Source organism: Xyrauchen texanus, chromosome 13 (genome assembly GCF_025860055.1).
Source record: "Xyrauchen texanus isolate HMW12.3.18 chromosome 13, RBS_HiC_50CHRs, whole genome shotgun sequence".
Taxonomy (NCBI): Eukaryota; Metazoa; Chordata; class Actinopteri; order Cypriniformes; family Catostomidae; genus Xyrauchen; species Xyrauchen texanus.
Genome location: NC_068288.1, coordinates 5,055,249 through 5,077,237, shown reverse-complemented (window position 1 = coordinate 5,077,237; position 21,989 = coordinate 5,055,249). Strand labels below are relative to the sequence as shown.

Here is a 21,989-nt window from a genome sequence, read left to right as displayed (position 1 = left end):
AATGTTGGAATGTGGTCTTTATAATTGTATTTTTGACACACAATCTATTTTTTCTCATAAATCAAAAAGTAAAATGTTAATATGAGTGGATTGTCTCTCTCTCCATGTGGAATGTGAATGGGTTGGTCCACCCCATAAAAAGAAGGAAGAAGACTCTTTGTCTCTCTCCACTGGCTGCCGGTTCATGCACATACTAAATACAAGGCCCTGATGCTGGCATACGAAACAGTCATTGGGTATGCTCCAGCATACCAAAAACAAAGAGGCACCAAAACAAAGAGGCACCAAAACACTTTCCCGGACTTTCAGTTTGTCGTACCAAAACAAAGAGGCACCAAAACACTTTCCCGGACTTTCAGTTTGTCGTACCAAAACAAAGAGGCACCAAAACACTTTCCCGGACTTTCAGTTTCATCATACCACGTTGGTGGAATGACCTTCCCAACTCAATCTGTGAAGCTGACTCACTCTCTATCTTCAAAAAACGGCTAAAAACACATCTTTTCCAAAAGCACTTAACCAGTTACTAAAAAATTATTTACAATTCTTGTTGCACTTAATTCTGTTTTGTATACTATTCTGATGATAGTGAAACTTTGTAGTATGGCACTTTTCGTACCACTGTCTCCTTAAGATGATTCGCTTATGTTTTCCTCTTTTGAAAGTCGCTTTGGATAAAAGCGTCTGCCAAATGAATAAATGTAAATGTAAATGTATTTATTTACCTAAATGTAAGAAATATGCAGAGGTGGGTAGAGTAGTCAAAAACTGTACTCAAGTAAAAGTACAATTACTTCAAAAACATAATTACTCAAGTAGAAGTAAAAGTACTAACATAAATAATTACTTGAGTAAGAGTAAGAAAGTATCCATTTAAAAGAGTACTCAAGTAGTGAGTAACTCATTACTTTTACAAATGACATAATAGACATTTACTCCCCTATATTCCATTACATAATACACACTGAACATGTATTACAGAATTATTATTATCATTAATGGAAATTCTGTCATCATTCACCATCATGTTGTTCCAAATCCATATATATATTGAAAGTGAATGGTGAGCGAGACTGTCAGTCCCTAACATTCTGTCTAACATATTTTGTGTTCCACATAATACAAAGCCTCACACTGGTTTGGAACAACATGAGGGTAGAGAAATGATGACAGAATATTCAATTCTGGCTGAGCTATCACTTAAAAGAGATCGTTTACCCAAAAATGAAAATTCTCTCACCCTCATGCACCCCAGATGTGTATGACTTCCTTTCTTCTGCAGAACACAAATTCAGATTTTTAAAAGAATATTTTAGCTCTGTAGGCCAAAATTTTGATGCTCCAAAAAGCATATCTATAATCTATAAGACTCAGTGGTTTAATCCATGTGTGAAATGAGTTAACAATACAGTTAATTTTCCACAATCCACCACGGGGAAGATGTACAAGCTAGCAGTTTACTGCTTCCTTCACTCCTGCAATGTTTTAGTTTATTCTGAATGTAGTAAATTACTTTTTGATAAATCATTACTTGATTAAAATAACATAATAACATATAGAGAGACAAAACATACAGATACATTTGAAAATGTACTCTTTATTTGATCAAATGTGTTTACTCTTAATATTAACACAAAGTATACACTCACCTAAAGGATTATTAGGAACACCTGTTCAATTTCTCATTAATGCAATTATCTAATCAACCAATCACATGGCAGTTGCTTCAATGCATTTAGGGGTGTGGTTCCGGTCTGAGTATTTCACAATCTGCTCAGTTACTAGGATTTTCACGCACAACCATTTCTAGGGTTTACAAAGAATGGTGTGAAAAGGGAAAAACATCCAGTATGCGGCAGTCCTGTGGACGAAAATGCCTTGTTGATGCTAGAGGTCAGAGGAGAATGGGCCGACTGATTCAAGCTGATAGAAGAGCAACTTTGCCTGAAATAACCACTCGTTACAACCGAGGTATGCAGCAAAGCATTTGTGAAGCCACAACACGCACAACCTTGAGGCGGATGGGCTACAACAGCAGAAGACCCCACCGGGTACCACTCATCTCCACTACAAATAGGAAAAAGAGGCTACAATTTGCAAGAGCTCACCAAAATTGGACAGTTGAAGACTGGAAAAATGTTGCCTGGTCTGATGAGTCTTGATTTCTGTTGAGACATTCAGATGGTAGAGTCAGAATTTGGCGTAAACAGAATGAGAACATGGATCCATCATGCCTTGTTACCACTGTGCAGGCTGGTGGTGGTGGTGTAATGGTGTGGGGGATGTTTTCTTGGCACACTTTAGGCCCCTTAGTGCCTATTGGGCATCGTTTAAATGCCACGGCCTACCTGAGCATTGTTTCTGACCATGTCCATCCCTTTATGGCCACCATGTACCCATCCTCTGATGGCTACTTCCAGCAGGATAATGCACCATGTCACAAAGCTCAAATCATTTCAAATTGGTTTCTTGAACATGACAATGAGTTCATGAGGCAGTTCTGAAAGCGAAAGGGTTTTAAAATTTCATATGTGACGTTTCTGCAGCATCTTTGCCGCTGAGTTTGTTTTAGATCTTATGCTACAGAACTGGCTCCAATTTTGTTAGAAGTTTATACAGAATCATTAAAGAATGGAAAGCTTCTGCCAAGCATGACACAAGCCCGGATCAGTCTGATTCTTATAAAAGACAAAGATCCAAGCAAGTGTAAGAGTTATCGTCCAATTTCCCTGATCCAGCTAGATATTAAAATATTGTCAAAAAATTTGGCTAACCTAAGTTAAGACATCTCTTATACATATAAATCAGGTGGGATTTATTCGGTCTGCAGCTCTTCTGATAACATTAGGTGTCTCATCAATATTGTGGTCAGTTGCGAATGATTAGACTCCGGTCGCGGCCATCTCACTTGATGACGAAAAGGTGTTTGATAGGCGTTTTGGTGGTGGCAGGAGCTGTGGCTCATAAGCTTTTGCTTTACACAGATTATATTTTATAATTCGTCTCCGGCCCCACTAGATCTATGCCTTGCCTTCATGGAATTAATAAATCCTTTTCTAAATTCTCAGGATACAGACATAATTGGTCTTGGCTCTGACAGCGTACTCTAGCCGAGCACCTTGCATTGGCCCAAAAAGGGCATTAATATTTGGGCATTTTATTCCCAGCAAATTTGTCTGATTTAGATAATTAATTTGGATTCCTTAATAAAAAGGTTTTTGAGTAATGTGGGAAGGTGGGCTTCATTATATTTATCTATAATTAGGAAGGTTAAAGTTATTAAAATTAATTGTATTCCAAAATTTAACTACCTGCTGCAATCTCTCCCTGTAGATGTCCGCATAGCAAAGACATTCATTTGAGATGGTAAGCATCCTAGATTACATTTAAATAAGTTACACAGGCCGATTGACAAATGTGGGCTAGGCCTTCCCAAGATTTTTTTTATTATTATGCATTTGGTCTTAAACATTTGGCTCATTGGTCGCTTCCACCAAGCCTTTCTATCAAGAAGTTAAGTTACACCCCGTAACCTCGCATTTACACTCGGTATGGACAAAAGTGTCCAGTGTTTAATTTGGACATTTATTTTAATGTTGCCTCAAGCATATGGCTGAACCCAAAATGATGTACTGATAAGTCCCCTTTCTGCTGGTAAGAGTGGATTGTGAGGGGGTTACTACACTCTGTGAGCTATATGAGAGTGGAGTGTTGATGTCTTGTGAAAATTTGGTTCAAAATTTTGGGATTCCCAGATCTCAGTTCTATAGGTATTTGCAGCTGTGTCACCAGCTCTGTATTGTTTTTGGGAGTAGCATACACCCCCCTAAAGCAGCAGATACTCTGGGAGAGGTGATTACTGCTTTTGTAAAAGGTCATGAGGATTCGGTGTCTTACTCCCTGTTAATTCAGAGTCTGGGAAATGGAGCTCCAACTTCTGTATCTAGAGATGCAAGGGTTCGCCATATGCAATTCAAGTTTTTACATAGATTCCATTGGACCCCATCTAGATTATATAGGCTTGATCTTAAAGACACACCCACCTGGTAGCGATGCCATGGAGGAAGGAGACACAACCCATGTTTTTTTTTGGGGGAGCAACATGCAGGTTGGACACCCCTATATAGCATAGTGTATGTTGATGATAAAACAACTAGATTTTCTGAACTGGAGTAATATATATTTAGCCATTAACGATATTTTGAGATAAATTGTGATAAAATAACTTCCGCGTCTATAAAGCACTAACCGGAAGTGACGATGGGCAAGGGAGTCTGGTCAAGTTCAAGCTCCGGTTACAATGGATGCGAATGAAGAAACAGAGTTCTCCGGTGTGGACGAACATGCCTATGATGGCCCACAGGCCTATAATTATGAGCAAATTAAGAGTTAAAATAATTAAAAGTAAGACTTACTCTGCTAAGTCCTCGTTTTCGTTGCACAGAATGTCTGCTAACGTTAGCACTTTGTCCTCCAGTCCAGCCCGCGCCAAAATCCGGTGTACACTTTGACGGTGGACTTGATTCCATCGAGTGCACCGAGGGAACAGCATCAGTAATCAGCCTCACGTGGTCCTTACTCCGAAATCCCATCCGAGATGGGCGAGCGATAGGAAACATGACGCAGCAGTCCCGCGGGACAGTAATCGACATGAGTATGCCTCAAGTGAGTGACCCTTATGTTGGGCCAGGAGGGGAGCACTCAGTATGAATATATGAACTATAGTCATATAGTATGAATCAACCCCTTCACGAACCCAGTCAGGAGGGGAGTTTATTCATAATGAAAGTGCTTGTGACTTTATGGTGAATTACAAGGGCCTGAATGCAGGTGGATGTGTAAAATGAAGGGAAGCCCGTACTTAAGGGGAGGAGCATAAGTATATGTTTGCCAAACAAAATAGCAATTGCTTTAAACAGAGAGGACTTGTAAAGAGAGAGACGTTATGTCTAGGTTGTAAAACCTTGTGAATGTGTTCTGAGAAGACTTCCATCCTGCTGCAAGACACATACTTCGTCCATGCCCACGAGTAGGCCATGCCTCAACTTGAGTTTGCTTTAACACCAATTGGTCAAATCTTACACTGCAACTCATAAACCAGGGAAATCGCATTAACCATCCAGTGAGATAGTCTTTGCTTGGAGATGGACATTAATTTTGTGCATCCTCCATAGCATACAAAGAGCTGATCAGACAGTCTGAAGTGGCAGGTGCGCTCAACGTATGCATGTAGCACCTTCACAGGGCATAACAAATGCAAGCATTGTTCCTCATCCTAATTAAATGGAGGAGGGAAGAAAGCTTGAAGGTGAACCACCTGTGTTCTGAAGGGCGTGGTTAGAATCAAAGGCACATAGACATTTTTGGGTTTGACAGTGGCTTTTGAAAGATCAGGGCCAAACTCCAGACATTGTCAATTGATAGTGCATGTAAGTCACGACCCATATTACTGAGGCCAGAGCCAGCAGTAATGCAGACTTAATCGAGAGCATGCGCAAATCAACAGAGTCCAAAGACTCGAAGAGCGACCCTGCGATGGCTTTTAGGACCAAAGTTAGGTCCCAAGTCGGAACTGTAACGACTGCTAAAACAATAACGACTCTTCCTAATTTATCTTTAATCTGTTTGAGACATTTGAATTGTAGATGTTTACTTATCAGTGTGATGACTCCCCTCCTCTTACTTGAGGCAGCATTAAAGAAAACATGTCCACCCAATTTCTTCCCAAATTTTTCAGCTTCCTGCGGGGAAAGATGCGTTTCTTGAAGAAACACTATATCATATTTCTTATGGTTAAGAAAATAAATAACCTTTGTGGTGTGCCACAACCCATTCACATTCCATATGGAGAGAGACAATCCTCTCATATTAACATTTGACATTTTGACATACAATATTAGAGAAGTTAGATTGTGTGACAAAAATAAAATTATAAAGACCACATTCCACATTGGTGCAACAATCAACCCCCAAACTTTCCCCAGAACAGAAAAAATAAAAATGTGCGCATCAACCCCGCGCATGACAGTGCCAACTGACGTCCATCCCTCTAAATTCAGACAGTCCATATAAACCTACGAGAGCACCCCAACAACTTTGCCACCGCATTGCTCAACTTTGTCACCGGATTGCTTCTATACAAAAATTTGTAATTCAGAATTACACAACAGAAGATAATCTATAAAACAATCTCCAGCCGCTAATGGAACCAGCACAAAAAAAGGGCCATTCAGTTCTTCGAGCAGTCAAACTCACCCCAATGTCCTGCAAGAAATTTAGCACAAAACCAACTCCAGCCAAGAGGAAGCATAAGCATCCAAAACGAGTAAATTCATCCACAAGCTGTCACAAAGAAATTATAGTATACAAAACAAACTCCAGCCACTAAGTGGAACCAGCATAAAACGAAACGAAAAAGGCGCTAAGTTTCCTTGGACAGTCGAGTGTGTGCTCAGTGAGTCGGTCCACTTGGCAGCAACATGAAAATCACCAAATGATACTAGACAAAACAAACTCCAGTCGCTAGGCGGAACCAGCACAAAATGAAACAAAAAAGGCGCTCAGTTTCCTCGGACAGTTGAGTGTATGCTCAGTGAGTCGGTCCACTTTGCAGCAACATGAAAATCACCAAATGGCTTACTCACACTAATATCTTTATGTAGGACAATTCTTGCTGTGGGCATGTAAATATTTTATGGCTATATATGAGTATCTATTCTCAGTTTGGCCGGAAACATCAGAGCAAAATTGATCTTCTGTTGATGCAAGAGATTCTTGCATTCCCTAAATTGTTCACATTTCTCTCTTGTAGAATTCGTAAAGTTTGGGAAAAAGAAAATGCTGTGGTTCTTCCAAGAGAGCTTTTCTTTACTCCTTGCCTCGTGTAACATGAGATGATGAGCTCAGCTGAAGCTTATTGCCTGTTATGTCGAGCAGACTCGGGAAGAGCCCTTCTATGAATTTCACCATATTTCGGCCTTCTTCATGCTCAGGAATTCCAACATTTCTGATGTTGTTTCGCTGGCCATGATTCTCAAAACTCCCTTGGTCACTACCGGATTAGCAGCTAATTCCCTATCCGATGACTCAAGATAATCTATCCGTTTGTCAAGGTCCGACAATCTTGTAACCAACTCAGAGAATTTCGTCTCCATGGAAGTGATCAATCAACGTATTACAGCAAGATCCTCAAAGCCTCTAATCGTCAGCATCGACACATTCATCAATTCATGCCGGATTTCTTTCAATTCACCTTCCGAATTAAGTCTGGCATTTTGACCTGCCACTGTGGGGAATCAGCGTGAGCACATAGGTGTCTTTTAATGTCTCCAGAGCCAGAGGATTTTGAATTCTTTGAATTCGTTTCATGGCGTCAAGTAACTTCTAGGTTACGAATGTAACCTCCGTTCCCCGATGGAGGGAACGAGACGTTGTGTCGGAGAAGCGACACGAGGGGTCTCTCTTGAGCACCGAATATACCTCTGATCTATGAAAAAAGGCCAATGAGAAGTTGGCAGCTAGTATTTGCATGCCCCGCCCCCGGACATGCGGGTACAAAGGCAAGGCAAATACTAGAGTTCATTCAGGATTTTTCTGAGGTTTTTTCCGCTCGGCTCAGCGATGTGGCCGGGAAGGACACAACGTCTCGTTCCCTTCATCGGGGAACGAAGGTTACATTCGTAACCCAGACGTTCCCCTTCTGTCGCTCTATCCACGTTGTGTCGGAGAAGCGTCACTATGGGTCCAATTTAAATCACGCCATGCGCTGAACCGTGTACATGGTCTGACACAGGAGCATACAGGTGTTTTACATGCCAGACGACCGGCTGTATCAGACTACATGAACCTTTCCCCAATGCCCCACCAAAGTCGTCGGAATCCTTTTGGTTACCCTGACAGGGAAACAAGGCGATGCTTGCCAACCTGGGAACGGGCCAAGCCTGGCTGGGCCTCTTTTCTCTCTATGTTTCTCGCATAGAGCAATAGACAGCTGGGGCCCTTACACGCACTGAGGGAAGGGGGTCTTACCCAATTTCCTATTCTTTCAGGGGGAAAAGACCCTGCGGAGACCTCCCCTACCCAGCTGGGAAGGTACGGTGGTGAATACATCACATGTGTTTTTAGGCGACACGTGGGAGTGGCACAGTGGTAGATCCAGCCTCAGTGAGGGGGAGTTGCTACAACACGGCGACCGGAGGAGAGCCAGAACTGCCTAAGGAAAACGCGTGTCCGCTCCTAAGGGGACCGTATCGCGGAGAATACACACAGGGGGAGTCCGTGTAGGAGTCCTCACCCTGTGGAGCACCTATTCCAGTACAGGGTAGATTTGAGTGCCCACAGTGGATTGGGTCGGCAAGTTCCTCCGCCGAACTGCGGACCCATGAGGGCTAGGGAGGAATCGACCAGGGATTCGAGTTGAGTGGAATCTCCTGGGAAAAAAGACGCACAGTTTTACCTCAAGCGAGGGAAAGGGTGCTATATGCAAGCGATTCACCCGGCCAGGCCATCAGCGTGATACCGAGTTCTACTGGCTCGGACCTGAGAAAACACGGGATGAAACTGACTCAATCCTGAGATTGTAATATCTCGTAAAGGTGTTGGGTGTTGCCCAACCCACTGCTCTACAAATGTCTGCCAGGGAGGTACCCCTGGCCAGTGCCCACGAGGACGCAACACTCCTTGTCGAGTGAGCTCGCCCCGCAAGGGGGGCACGGCCTGAGTGTGCGGCATCTACTACCCAGTGGGAAAGCCTCTGTTTGGAGACAGCTTTCCTTTCCGCTGTCCCCCAAAGCATACAAAGAGCTGCTCAGAATGTCTAAAGCTCTGCGTGCAGTCCAGATAGGTACGCAAAGCACGTACCAGACACAGCAACGATGGGGCTGGGTCTACCTACTCCCGGGGCAGCGCTTGCAGGTTCACTACCTGGTCTCTAAAGGGAGTGGTAGGAACCTTGGGCACGTAGCCCGGTCGCGGTCTTAGGATCACATGAGTGTCTGCCGGACCGAACTCCAGGCAAGTGTCGCTGACAGAGAACGCTTGCAGGTCCCCGACTATCTTGATGGAAGCGAGCGCGATTAGCATGGCAGTCTTAAGAGAGAGGGCCCTGAGTCCAACTGATTCTAGCGGCTTGAAGGGAGGTCTCTGGAGGCCCGCGAGGACTACCGAGAGGTCCCAGGAGGGGAACAGGCTTGGCAGGGAGGGATTTAACCTCCGGGCGCCCTCTGATTAAGTCGTGCTTACCAAGGGACTTGCCGTCTACTGCGTCGTGGTGGGCCCCGATAGCAGCAACATACACCTTCAAGGTGGATGGGGACAGCCTCCCCTCCAACCTCTCCTGCAGGAATAGGAGCACTGACCTAACTGCGCACCTCTGTGGGTCTTCAGCCCGGGAAGAACACCAATCTGCAAACAAGCGCCACTTCAGGGCGTAGAGCTGACTGGTGGAAGTGGCTCTGGCTTGGTTGATCATGTCTACGACAGTAGGTGGTAGGCCAGCTAGATCTTCCGCGTCCCATCCCGGGACCAGACGTGGAGTTTCTAGAGGTCTGGATGCGGATGCCAGAGTGTGCTGAGAAAGAAGGTCCTTCCTCAGGGGAATTCGCCAGGGAGGGGCTGTCGCGAGGAGTACGAGGTCCGAGAACCAGGCCCGGGTGGGCCAATATGGAGCCACTAGTGTGACTTGCTCCTCGTCCTCCCTGACCTTGCACAGCACCAAAAATATATATATATAAAAGATAATCTAATTTAGTACAAGATGTAGGATAAACGTTTACAACTTTACAGTACACTGATCAGCCACAACATTAAAACCACTGACAGGTGAAGTGAATAACATTGATTATCTCATTACAGTGGCACCTATATATTAGGCAGCAAGTGAACAGTCAGTTCTTGAATTGCATGTGTTGGAAGCAGGAAAAGCGGAGCACTGCAGGGGAGCGGAGGATCCTCTCGTTGCCGTGAAGCTTCTGCCTGCTGACTCGTATAGCGAAGCAGTAGAGGGCTTCTAGACAAGAGATGATTCACAGTCTTGAAGGAACAAAATTTTGAGGAATAGTGGTTGTGCACCTGCTTTTATAGCAGACAGCTTCGTGCCTAAAAGGGTGGGGCTCAACAACCATAGCCAATATTAGAATATCGATATTATTGTAGAGAAGTTTCAACTAGGTTGTGTGGAAGGACAACTCCCCATATGCATTAGAACGCAATATCAAGTGTACTGAGTTGTAAGGGACCTGCTGTTTCTGAACATTATTGTACCAGGAATGTCAAACAATAAACGTTTTAATAATGTATAATTGATTAAATAATGTTATAATTCAAAATAAAAACTATTTATTTGAAAATGTATTACTGCAACTTTAGAAACATAACAAGGTTGTTTTCATGCAAGAGACGTAAACTACAAACTCGCCACAACAGCGCATGGCGATCAAACTACAGTTCCCAGAAAGCTTTGGGTCAGAGAGGGTCATCACCGCGTCGGACACGGATATTCTACTACGTGTTCAGATGAAACAGGAAGTTGACATGTCACGGCTGCAGCATTGTTTTTTAACACACTGAATAAACACATATTGGCGTCGTGAATTCACGAATACTGCTGGGAGAGCAGGTGAGTGTTTTATATATACATATTTAAAGCAGAAAACACCGTGTATATAACTGTTTCACCAGCTTAATCTTGAACCAAGGCCCACATAATATAACACATTCGCACTGAAATGTTTTGCATTTTGCATGATATTGTTTATTCTCAATAAAGCATGACTACTCACAGTTATTTGAAGACTAGCTAAAAGTTCTGTATTTAAACTGTGATTTTAGTTAGATGTATAAATAGAGCTGCTTCTTCTGCAAGGCCTGTTTGACTGTATAAAGCAAATTACAATGAAAGAACTGGTCTAGAATCAGCCCAGCCTGTTATTTATATAGATCATAACAGGCAAGAACATGTCAGGGCTGTTCATTTGTGTTCTTATATTTTAGCTCATGTCTCTTAATATACATCCTGTAATGAATAACGATGTAAGAAAGTAATATAATGAAAGTTTAAGGGCCTGTTGTGCTTTTTGTCAAATTCCAAAACATATTGAAATTGGGTTTATCATTGTCAATAATGACTCAGCCAACCAAAACGTTGATTTTTGTCACAGCATTTTTTGTAATTATTATGTAAATAACAATATCAACAATGAATAATAACATTTGAGTCCAAAAATATATATATAAAAGATAATCTAATTTAGTACAAGATGTAGGATAAACGTTTACAGTACACTGATCAGCCACAACATTAAAGCCACTGACAGGTGAAATGAATAACATTGATTATCTCATTACAGTGGCACCTATATATTAGGCAGCAAGTGAACAGTCAGTTCTTGAATTGCATGTGTTGGAAGCAGGAAAATTGAGCAAGCATAAGGATCTGAGCGACTTTGACAAGGGCCAAATTGGGATGGCTGGACGACTTGGACAGAGCATCTCCAAAACGGCAGGTTTTGTGGGATGTTCCCGTGTTCCCAGTCTGCAGTGATAAGTACCTACCAAATGTGGTCCAAGGAAAGACAACCAGTGAATCGGCGACAGGGTCATGTGCGACCAAGGCTCATTAATGCACATGGGGAGTGAAGGCTAGCCCGTCTGGTGCAGTTCCACAAAAATTGCTGAAAAATACAAAGGTGTCAGAACACAAAGTGCATCACAGCTGAACCCTGTCCACTGCCGAAAGTGCCTACAATGGGCACATGCATGTTAGACCTGGACCATGGAGCAATGGAAGAAGGTGGCCTAGTCTGATGAAACACATTTTCTTTTAGATCATGTGGACGGCCGGGTGTGTGGGCATTGTTTACCTGATGAGATGGGAGTAGGATGCATCATGGGAAGAAGGCAGGCCTGCGGAGGCAGTGTGATGCCCTGGGCAATGTTCTGCTGGGAAAACTTGGGTCCTGGCATTCATGTGATTGTAACTGTGACACGTACCACCTACCTAAAGATTGTTGCAGACCACCACGTACACCCCTTCATGGCAGCGGTATTCCCTGATGGCAGTGGCCTCTTTTAGCAGGTTGATGTGCCCTGCCACACTGCAAAAAGTGTTCAGGAATGGTTTGAGGAGCATGACAAAGAGTTCAAGGTGTTGACTTGGCCTCCAAATTCTCCAGATCTCTATCCGATTGAGCATCTATGGGATGTGCTGGACCAACAAGTCCTATCCATGGAGGCCCCAACTCACAACTTACAGGACTTAAAGGATGCTAATGTCTTGGTGCCAGATACCACAGGACACCTTCAGAGGTCTTGTGGAGTCCATGCCTCGAGGGGTCAGAGCTGCTTTGTTGGCACGAGGGGGACCTACATGATATTAGGCAGGTGTTTTTAATGTTGTGGCTGATCAATGTATATTTGAGTTTCTGTTTTTACTAAGAATACAAAAATAAGTGAGTGAATCACCAATAAAAAAATACTGTGAAGCAGATGTTTCTATGTTCGTATGTTTATTAGTAGCCTGTTGCTCTAATATCAGAATTTCTCTCTGGTCCAACTACAGTATGTTACCGACGATCTCCCCGGCGTTCCATCACAATGGCAGCTTGAGTGAGAGGGATGCAGCACGTCACACCGCTGGTGCCAAACGCTACAAGTACTTGCGGCGACTCTTGCATTTCAGACAGATGGATTTTGAGTTTGCTTTATGGCAGATGCTGTATCTGTTCACATCACCACAAAAAGTGTACCGCAACTTCCACTACCGCAAACAGACTAAAGACCAGTGGGCCCGAGATGATCCTGCTTTCCTGGTGCTGCTCAGCATTTGGCTGTGTGGTCAGTACTTTGCTAAGGAAAATCAAGCATTCGACAGCATTTGTGGCATAATGTTGTTTACCACAAAAATTAATTTAGACTTGTTACAGAAAGACACTTACAATGGAAGTGAATGGGGCTATTTGAAAACGTTAAAATACTCACTGTTTCAAAAGTATAGCCACAAGATGTTAACAATATTCGTGTTAACAGGATTTAAGTGTATTAAAATCACTTCAACATTTCTGTGAAAAATGATGTCCAATTTTACAATAAAAAAACGTAAACACAAACAACTTTACTGCTCAAATAAAACACAGTTTTTAACAAGATAATGAATGTAAGTGCTTTTATAAAATTATAAGCTTCAAAATTCGGCCTTTAACCCCTTAAAAAATCGGCTCTATTCACTTCCATTTTAAGTGCCTTACTGTTACCTCAATTTTTGCTTTTTTTTAAAGAAAAGGAGGGATGAGTCGAAATTAATTTGTGGTAAATCAACTTTATGCCACTTATGTTGTTGATTGAGCTTAACTTGTATTGAACCCATAATATTATTTTCATTACACAATATTTCATTATTTATTTTTACACAATATGAACTTAAAATTTACTTCAAATCTGAAACAAAGAAATGTTGCATTATTCAAAAGATAAGGCAGTTGGTATATTTTGGCAGACACTTCCGGTAATCAGAGAAGTGGGAATAGCTGATGGCAATACATTTACATTGGCAAAATTTCTGTAAATTTATCAGCCTGGTTGATATATTGAACATCACTAAGGAACCAAACTTTTTGCTGAAAAGGCATGAGAAAAAATAAACCGCTATGCTTGCATATCACATGTCTTTCTATTGGATGTGATTCGGGCAAATTTCTTGTTACCTCTGCAGTGTCGACGGTGGGCTTTGGTCTGGTTCTAGAAATGGGTTTTGTGGAGACTTTGAAGCTTTTGCTCTGGGTCATTTTCATCGACTGCATCGGAGTCGGGCTGCTTATATCCACACTCATTTGGTAAGATGCCACACACATACACATACACTTACACATACACGGGTTTGAAGGTTGCGAAAAGTTTGTGAATGCCCTAAATGTTGACCTTGATTCTGTTTTAATACAGTTTCTATATCTTGGTTTTGGAGATGTCTTTTTTGTTAGTTGGAGGACTAGGTCTGTGAAGTCAATTGAAAAAAGATTTGTTTTTAACTTTGAAGAAAATAGATGCAGAGGTGTCAAGTGTCTCAGATTATGTTTAGATTTTATGTAGTGTATTTATAGGATTTTTGGGCATGAGTGTTATTAGGGCTGGGGGATTATTTAAAATTTTCTTTATCGATAATCACCTTAAACATCGTGATATACGATTATATAATCAACCCCCCTGCCGAGGGTCATTGAATATTTTTGATTGATTGATTATGCTTTAAAAATTCTATTTATTTATTTAAACACAAAAAACAAAAGACATTTTCTAAATTTAAATTGCACTTCAAACTAAACTGGAAAAAAGCAATTAGAGTAACGCAGTGATAAAAAATCTTATTTAACCACCTCCCCAAATCCAAACATTTACCGTCTCCAATGGCTCCATTTGCCATCATGCACACATTTGTCAACGACAACAGGTGGAAAATTACTAATTTATTAATAATACATTTACTGGAATTTTCCAAGCTGCTTAAAGGCACAGTTAACTTGTATGTAAACTTCTGACCCACTGGAATTGTGGTATGGAATTTATGGGGCGGCTGTGGCTCAGGTGGTAGAGCTGATCAGCCGCTAATCGCAGGTTCGATTAATCGTTTGCGGGTCGATTCCCGGCCCACATGACTCCACATGCCGAAGTGTCCTTGGGCAAGACACTGAACCCCAAGTTGCTCCCAATGGCAGGCTAGCGCCTTGCATGGCAGCTCTGCCGTCATTGGTGTGTGAGTGTGAATGGGTGATTGGGACACAGTGTAAAGCGCTTTGGTAACCTCTAAGGTTAAAAAAAAGCACTATACAAGTGCAGACCATTTAGGGCAGTGGTGGCTCAGCGGTTAAGGCTCTGGGTTACTGACCAGAAGGTCAGGGGTTCAAGCCCCAACACCACCAAGACACCACTGTTGGGCCCTTGAGCAAGGGCCTTGAACCTATCTGCTCCAGGGGCGCCGTATCATGGCTGACTCTGCTTAGCTGGGATATGTGAAAAATAAATAATTTCACCATGTATATGCAGAAATGTATGTATAATGTGTGACAATTGATCAATTTATTTATTATTATAGTAAATTAAAAGTGAAGCAAACTGTCTGTAAACAACTGTTTTAAAAATTACTTGTGTTATGCCCAAAGCAGATGTACTAAACGATTTACCAAAACTATAGTTTGCTAATATGAAATCTGTGGAGTGGTTAAAAAATTTGGTTTAATGCCTTCAACCTAAGTGTATGTAAACTTCTGACTCCAACTGTATTTTACTGAACCAGCAGAGTTTCATTCACAATGCATGTTAACGTGAACTAAACTCACAGCACCTCCTGAGAGCTTCAGAGATCATTTGCAGCATCTCCTGGATGGCATTTTTCTTTCAAACAGTTTTCAGACAAATGAAACAGAAAAAAAGAGTGAAAACTCTTTACATGTGCTTGTTCAACAAGACCGGCTCGTGTTTCACGCTGGTGAACCAACCTTTTTTTTTTGTCTGTTCTTAAAAATATAATAAAGTGTGTTTCTTCAAGCACGTGTCTTTGTGACTAACTGCATTTCTTGTCATGTGTCACTCCGAGACGTCTTACAGGTCACCTGCCTGTTGCAGGTAGATGAGCAAAATTACTTGCGCATTCAATTCCTGCATTTGGACGAGGAGCTTGCAAACTTTATTCAGCCTCATCGCATTTGGTGGATAGCAGGTGCTAGTTTCACACCCTGGCCACCGTTTAATATATTTGGCTACTTCCCAGATCCATGGTTTTGACATTTCCCAATATTCAATATCAATTGAGTGTCGTAATCGGGATCTTTGTTAGATATTGTCGATGTCCGATAACATGGTCCTAACGCCCAGCCCTAGATGATACATATACGCTCACCTAAAGGATTATTAGGAACACCTGTTCAATTTCTCATTAATGCAATTGTCTAATCAACCAATCACATGGCAGTTGCTTCAATGCATTTAGGGGTGTGGTCCTGGTCAAGACAATCTCCTGAACTCCAAACTGCATGTCAGAATGGGAAAGAAAGGTGATTTAAGCAATTTTGAGCGTGGCATGGTTGTTGGTGCCAGACAGGCCGGTCTGAGTATTTCACAATCTTCACGCACAACCATTTCTAGGGTTTACAAAGAATGGTGTGAAAAGGGAAAAACATCCAGTATGCGGCAGTCCTGTGGGCGAAAATGCCTTGTTTATGCTAGAGGTCAGAGGAGAATGGGTTGACTGATTCAAGCTGATAGAAGAGCAACTTTGCCTGAAATAACCACTCGTTACAACCAAGGTATGCAGCAAAGCATTTGTGAAGCCACAACCTTGAGGCGGATGGGCTACAACAGCAGAAGACCCCACCGGGTACCACTCATCTCCACTACAAATAGGAAAAAGAGGCTACAATTTGCAAGAGCTCACCAAAATTGGACAGTTGAAGACTGGAAAAATGTTGCCTGGTCTGATGAGTCTCGATTTCTGTTGAGACATTCAGATGGTAGAGTCAGAATTTGGCGTAAACAGAATGAGAACATGGATCCATCATGCCTTGTTACCACTGTGCAGGCTGGTGGTGGTGGTGTAATGGTGTGGGGGATGTTTTCTTGGCACACTTTAGGCCCCTTAGTGCCAATTGGGCATCGTTTAAATGCCACGGCCTACCTGAGCATTGTTTCTGACCATGTCCATCCCTTTATGGCCACCATGTACCCATCCTCTGATGGCTACTTCCAGCAGGATAATGCACCATGTCACAAAGCTCGAATCATTTCAAACTGGTTTCTTGAACATGACAATGAGTTCACTGTACTAAAATGGCCCCCACAGTCACCAGATCTCAACCCAATAGAGCATCTTTGGGATGTGGTGGAACAGGAGCTTCTGCCCTGGATGTGCATCCCACAAATCTCCATCAACTGCAAGATGCTATCCTATCAATATGGGCCAACATTTCTAAAGAATGCTTTCAGCACCTTGTTGAATCAATGCCACGTAGAATTAAGGCAGTTCTGAAGGCTGAAAGGGGTCAAACACAGTATTAGTATGGTGTTCCTAATAATCCTTTAGGTGAGTGTGTGTATATATATATATATATATATATATATATATATGTATATATATGTGTATATATATGTATATATATATATATATATATATATATATGAAAATAAAATACAGTTTCTTTTTATTCAAACTCATAATGTGTTGATGTGTTTTTTCTATGAATAGTTAATTGTTGAAATCAGGTTCATTGTTTTCCTCCAGGTTTGTCACAAATAAATACCTTATGAAACAACCCAGCAGAGACCATGATGTGGAGTGGGGCTATGCTTTTGATGTTCATCTAAATGCTTTCTACCCCCTTCTGGTCATTCTGCACTTTTTACAGCTCTTTTTCATCAACCGTGAGTAAAGTACAGGCTTAACATATAATGTACTGTGATCTGAATTCATTTTAATTATTTAGTTTAACACGTCTTGCTTTCTCAACAGATGTTGTGGTTATAAGTGCAGACTGGTTCCTGGGTTATTTCGTGGGGAACACATTGTGGCTTATTGCCATCGGTTACTATATCTACATCACATTCCTGGGCTACAGTGGTAAGTGATATGATCAGTAGTTATGACAATTTGTTGTAACTAGTAGGGCCCATCTTGTAACACTTAAAATGTATTAAATAAAACATTTATTAAAAATGTATTAAAACAGTTTTTGAGGTATAAAAATGCCTATTCTGGAACTTCACGATTTTTCTTCTGTCTAAAGTTAATGTAGCTACCATACAAGATTTTAGGTGGGCAATTGTAACAGATTACTTATTAGATTACGACTAGAATTGTGCAACATTTTCTTTTTTTTGTGATTAACATTTTTACTGATTCCACAGAAGACACAAAAAACAAAACCTATATATATTTATGGAATCAACAATCCCCACCCAATCTCCAACCACACCCCGACCCCCAACAAACACTTCTGTGGTTACATGAACATATTCATATATAAATAAATACAAAATTGCAAAAAAATATAATAATCACACACATCCACAGCTAATCCTCTCCCCGAGAACCCTCCAAGAACGCCAACCACTTGCCCCACTTCCCAGCAAACAAATCAAAATTACCCAGTCTACTAAATATAATCTCCTCATATGCAGCCACCCTTCCAATCTCTGCACTCTACTCCTGAAATGGGGCATTCCAGCTGACTTTCATTCTCGCAAAACCAAATCCAAGTGTCCAACACGTTACACACAACACTCTGAACCTTCATCCAAAACCCCTGGATCTCAACGCACCACCAAAAAAACATGGGCCTTATCTCCATCCTCCAATTGGCATCACCAGCTGGTGGGTGTGTCTGCAAGACCGAACCTATACAATCTAGAGGTGGTCCAATAGAATCGATGTATAATCTTGAATTGCTTAAGGTGCACCCTTGCATCTCTAGATGCAGACTTGATGTTTTTTAAATCCTACCCACACTCCTTCCTCCATTACCAAGTTGAAATCGTTGTCCCATAATCTCTTGAGAGAATTTAAAGCTCCGTCCCCCAGACTCTTAATTAGCAGGGAGTAATACACAGATGCCTCATGATCTTTTCCAAAAGCAGTAATCACCACTCCCAGAGTATCTGCCACTTTGGGGGTGTATGCTACTCCCAAAAACAGTACAGAGCAGGTTGCGCAGCTGTAAATACCTAAAAAAAAAAACAGTGATCTAGGAATCTCAAAATGTTGAACCAAATCTTCAAAATTTTCAACTCTCCTCTCTCAAATAGGTCACAGAGTGTAGTAACCCCCCTCACAATCCACTCTGACCAGCAGAAAAGGGACTTATCAATACATAATTTTGTGCTCAGCTATATACTCAAGGCAACATTTAAATAAATGCCTGAATTATACACACTGGACACTTTTGTCCTTACTAGGTGCAAATGCGAGATAACGGTGTAACTTCTCCAATTAGTTTGATAGAAAGGCTTTGCAATGGTGAAATTGGGGCAAGAACTTCCCGTTCAATACAAAACCAGGGAGGGGCTCTATCAGGTGGAAGCGACCAATGTGCCAAATGTCTGAGAGCGAATGCATGATAATAAACAAAAAAATGTGGGTAGGCCAAGCCCATCTTTGTCACTTGGCCTATGCAACTTAATAAAATGTAATCTATGATGCGTACCATTCCAAATAAAGGACTTCACTATGCTATCAAATTGCTTGAAATAAAGGAGGGGGACTGTGGCATGGGGGGCGTGGTCTTGTGTCGGTCTGCGGGAGAGAGAGAGCGCGGTAGGGCTTGTCACCTGGTTTGTAATTATCTCTAACACATGCGTCTTGTTATAGTGATATGGAGAGAGACATTTAAGGAATGCCAAGTGTCGAGAGAGAGAGTGTCCAGAAAGCACGACAGCCCGAATGTACTACTTTTGGTGTGAATGTTTCATTTTAACGGTGGTTACCGTCGTATGTACAGAGACCCTCAAATTAAAAGTACTGACCTCAAAACCTGCTTCGCTGTCTCCTGACTCCTCCATTGCTCAAACCAACCAGTTTACAGTGGTGTCGAAACCCGGGATGGAGGAGTCAGGAGACAGCGAAGCGGGTTTTGAGGTCAGTACTTTTAATTTGAGGATCTCTGTACATACGACGGTAACCGCCGTTAAAATTTGATGTGACGTGTGCATGTGAGAATTCGGAAGCACGTGCTTTGTTTACAACAGAGGAACGAACATCACATGCGAGTTAGGTAATTTCAAACAGCAGTACAGCTTTAGGCATAAGCAACGAAATGTTTAAAAATTTAAAATGTTTTAATCATCAATTGGCTTCTTACACAAACCTATCGATTTGCTTCTGAAGACATTGAGTCATGTGGATTACTTTTATGCTGCTTAAATATGCCTTTTGGACTGTCAAATAAAACCATACACATCTGCAATGGATTAAATGTAAAAACAAATCATGAGAATTTTCATTTTTGGGTGAACTAACCCTTTAAATTTTGTGAAAAAATATGTTTTGGCTTTAGTAAAATGACGAAATAAGGGTCCCTCGCTAGGGCATTGTCATGTTTTTGGGTCCTTGGAATCAAAAGGATTTAAAAACCCTGGGTTAATATTGATACAGTTTTTCATGTGTTACAATTGCCCCTATTGACCATAATGAATTATCTAGTCTTTTGCCATGTAAATTTATTAACAGTACTAATACTGTTATGATCACATGTAGTTTTGCATTTTTCTGTGAGTTCAAGGAAAATATGAAAAGGTTACACATCCCCTTGGTCTCCCATATCACTTCTTTTATCTAAACCTCATTTTCTCTATTTCTCTTTTTAGCGCTTCCCTTCTTAAAGAACACAGTGGTGCTTCTGTACCCCTTCGCTTTGCTTGGACTCCTGTATGTTCTGTCTATCACGCTTGGCTGGAACTTCACTAAAGGCCTCTGCTGGTTCTATAAGCACAGAGTCCAATAGAGGGCGCTTAAGCACATTGCTGAAGGGACATTGGCAAAACATTGTTAAGTCACTTTTTGGACTATCTGACTTTTTGTATCATCTATAAATAACATTTTAGTTGTAGATAAAAACAAGAGGAAAGGACTTTGAATTGTTTATGGTGTCAAACAGATGTTCTTTTTCATAGTTTGATATTCAAACCTAATTTAAAATTGTGAAGTTTTTCTTGAAAAATCAAACATGGGTTGAAGTGCATAATATCTGCTATGAGAATTGCTCATTTTATTTGTCAGAACATGTACAATAAAAGTATTTTTAAAGAAAATAATTTGTATTTCATTCAGTATCAGATCTTGTCATTTAGAGTATGAAGTGATGTGTTGTGGACATCTAATAAAAGACTGATGTTTACATTTGACTAAAATATTATCTTAACATACTGCATATTGCAAGCAAATAATGGAACGATACTTCACTAAACTCAAACATTCCTGTGGGATGTTTGAGGATAGTATAAATGTGAATATTTAATCATTTTTCAGCACTAGTAGGTGCATTTCAAACATAAATTAGGTGTCAGATTAACTGTTTACTCTCATATAAATAAAAACAGAAATAAACATTATACTAAGCATGTGAGAAAATACTTTACTTGTGAACTTAGTTAAAAATCGGATGCTCAAAATTGTAACAATATTGGCAAACTTCATGCATAAAAGGAGACTTGGGCAAGAGGAACATATATGTGATTGTGTTTCATTTAGCACATTAGTTTATCCACAGCAACTAACAAGTGAGTAGTAGTATTAGATTTAATTGAAAAAGATCAAAAACATTAGAAGTACTGAAATTAAAAAAAAAAAAAAAAAAAAAATTGGCCTGTATGGTATAGCATGTACACACACACAGAGATGCAAGTGGAAACAGTATAGCAAATATAAAGTCATAATTTATTCAAGTAGTTACTATGACTACAAAAATAAATGTAGTGGTACTATAACTGCATTTAGTTGATCTAGCCTGGCCAAGCTGGTGTTTAGCTGGTTTAGCTGGTCTGCCAGTCAGTCACCCTGATCATCAGACCAGACCAGCCAAACCAGTTTGATGGCAATGTAACACCAGCAATCCAATACCACACTTTTGAAGGTGCAGACAGCAACATATTATTATGTCATCTTGCACTTACACGGACACCTAGAGGGAATAAAGACAGCATCCTTTAAACACAATAGTTTTCAGTTGTAATGCCATTGTAGAAGTTCACAGTCAGTCATGATTAATAATATGCATGAGTGAAATTGTCTATAACAGTTTATGAAAGGAGGATGCGGGAACCGGAGTAACAAACTACAAAAATATTATCAAACATAACATCAAACTGAAAACACAGCAACATAAACAAACACAGAGCGGCAGTCTCTCTCTCTCTCTCTCTCTCTCTCTCTCTCAATTTGAAAGTACTTTATTAGCATGATTGTGTTTACATTCAATATTACCAAAGCATTAATACACAAAACAGATAATGACAAGGCA

General features: G+C 41.0%; 1 protein-coding gene across 1 annotated transcript; it reads left to right on the top strand.

The window, feature by feature from the left end:
* The first annotated feature begins 10,477 nt into the window (after positions 1-10,477).
* On the top strand, positions 10,478-20,781 carry LOC127653563 (protein unc-50 homolog). Its single transcript, XM_052140266.1, has 6 exons — positions 10,478-10,615; positions 12,557-12,831; positions 13,706-13,826; positions 17,261-17,400; positions 17,489-17,596; positions 20,338-20,781. The coding sequence occupies exons 2-6, from the start codon at positions 12,558-12,560 to the stop codon at positions 20,472-20,474; spliced, it is 780 nt and encodes a 259-aa protein (XP_051996226.1). The 5' UTR covers positions 10,478-10,615; position 12,557; the 3' UTR covers positions 20,475-20,781.
* Positions 20,782-21,989: the final 1,208 nt, after the last annotated feature.

Coding starts and splice junctions, on each gene's coding strand:
- LOC127653563 (XM_052140266.1), top strand. CDS start 12,558: ATGTTACCGACGATCTCCCCGGCGTTCCATCACAATGGCAGCTTGAGT. Junction 17,401..17,488: donor ACAGCTCTTTTTCATCAACC/GTGAGTAAAGTA, acceptor CTTTCTCAACAG/ATGTTGTGGTTATAAGTGCA. Junction 17,597..20,337: donor CACATTCCTGGGCTACAGTG/GTAAGTGATATG, acceptor TTCTCTTTTTAG/CGCTTCCCTTCTTAAAGAAC.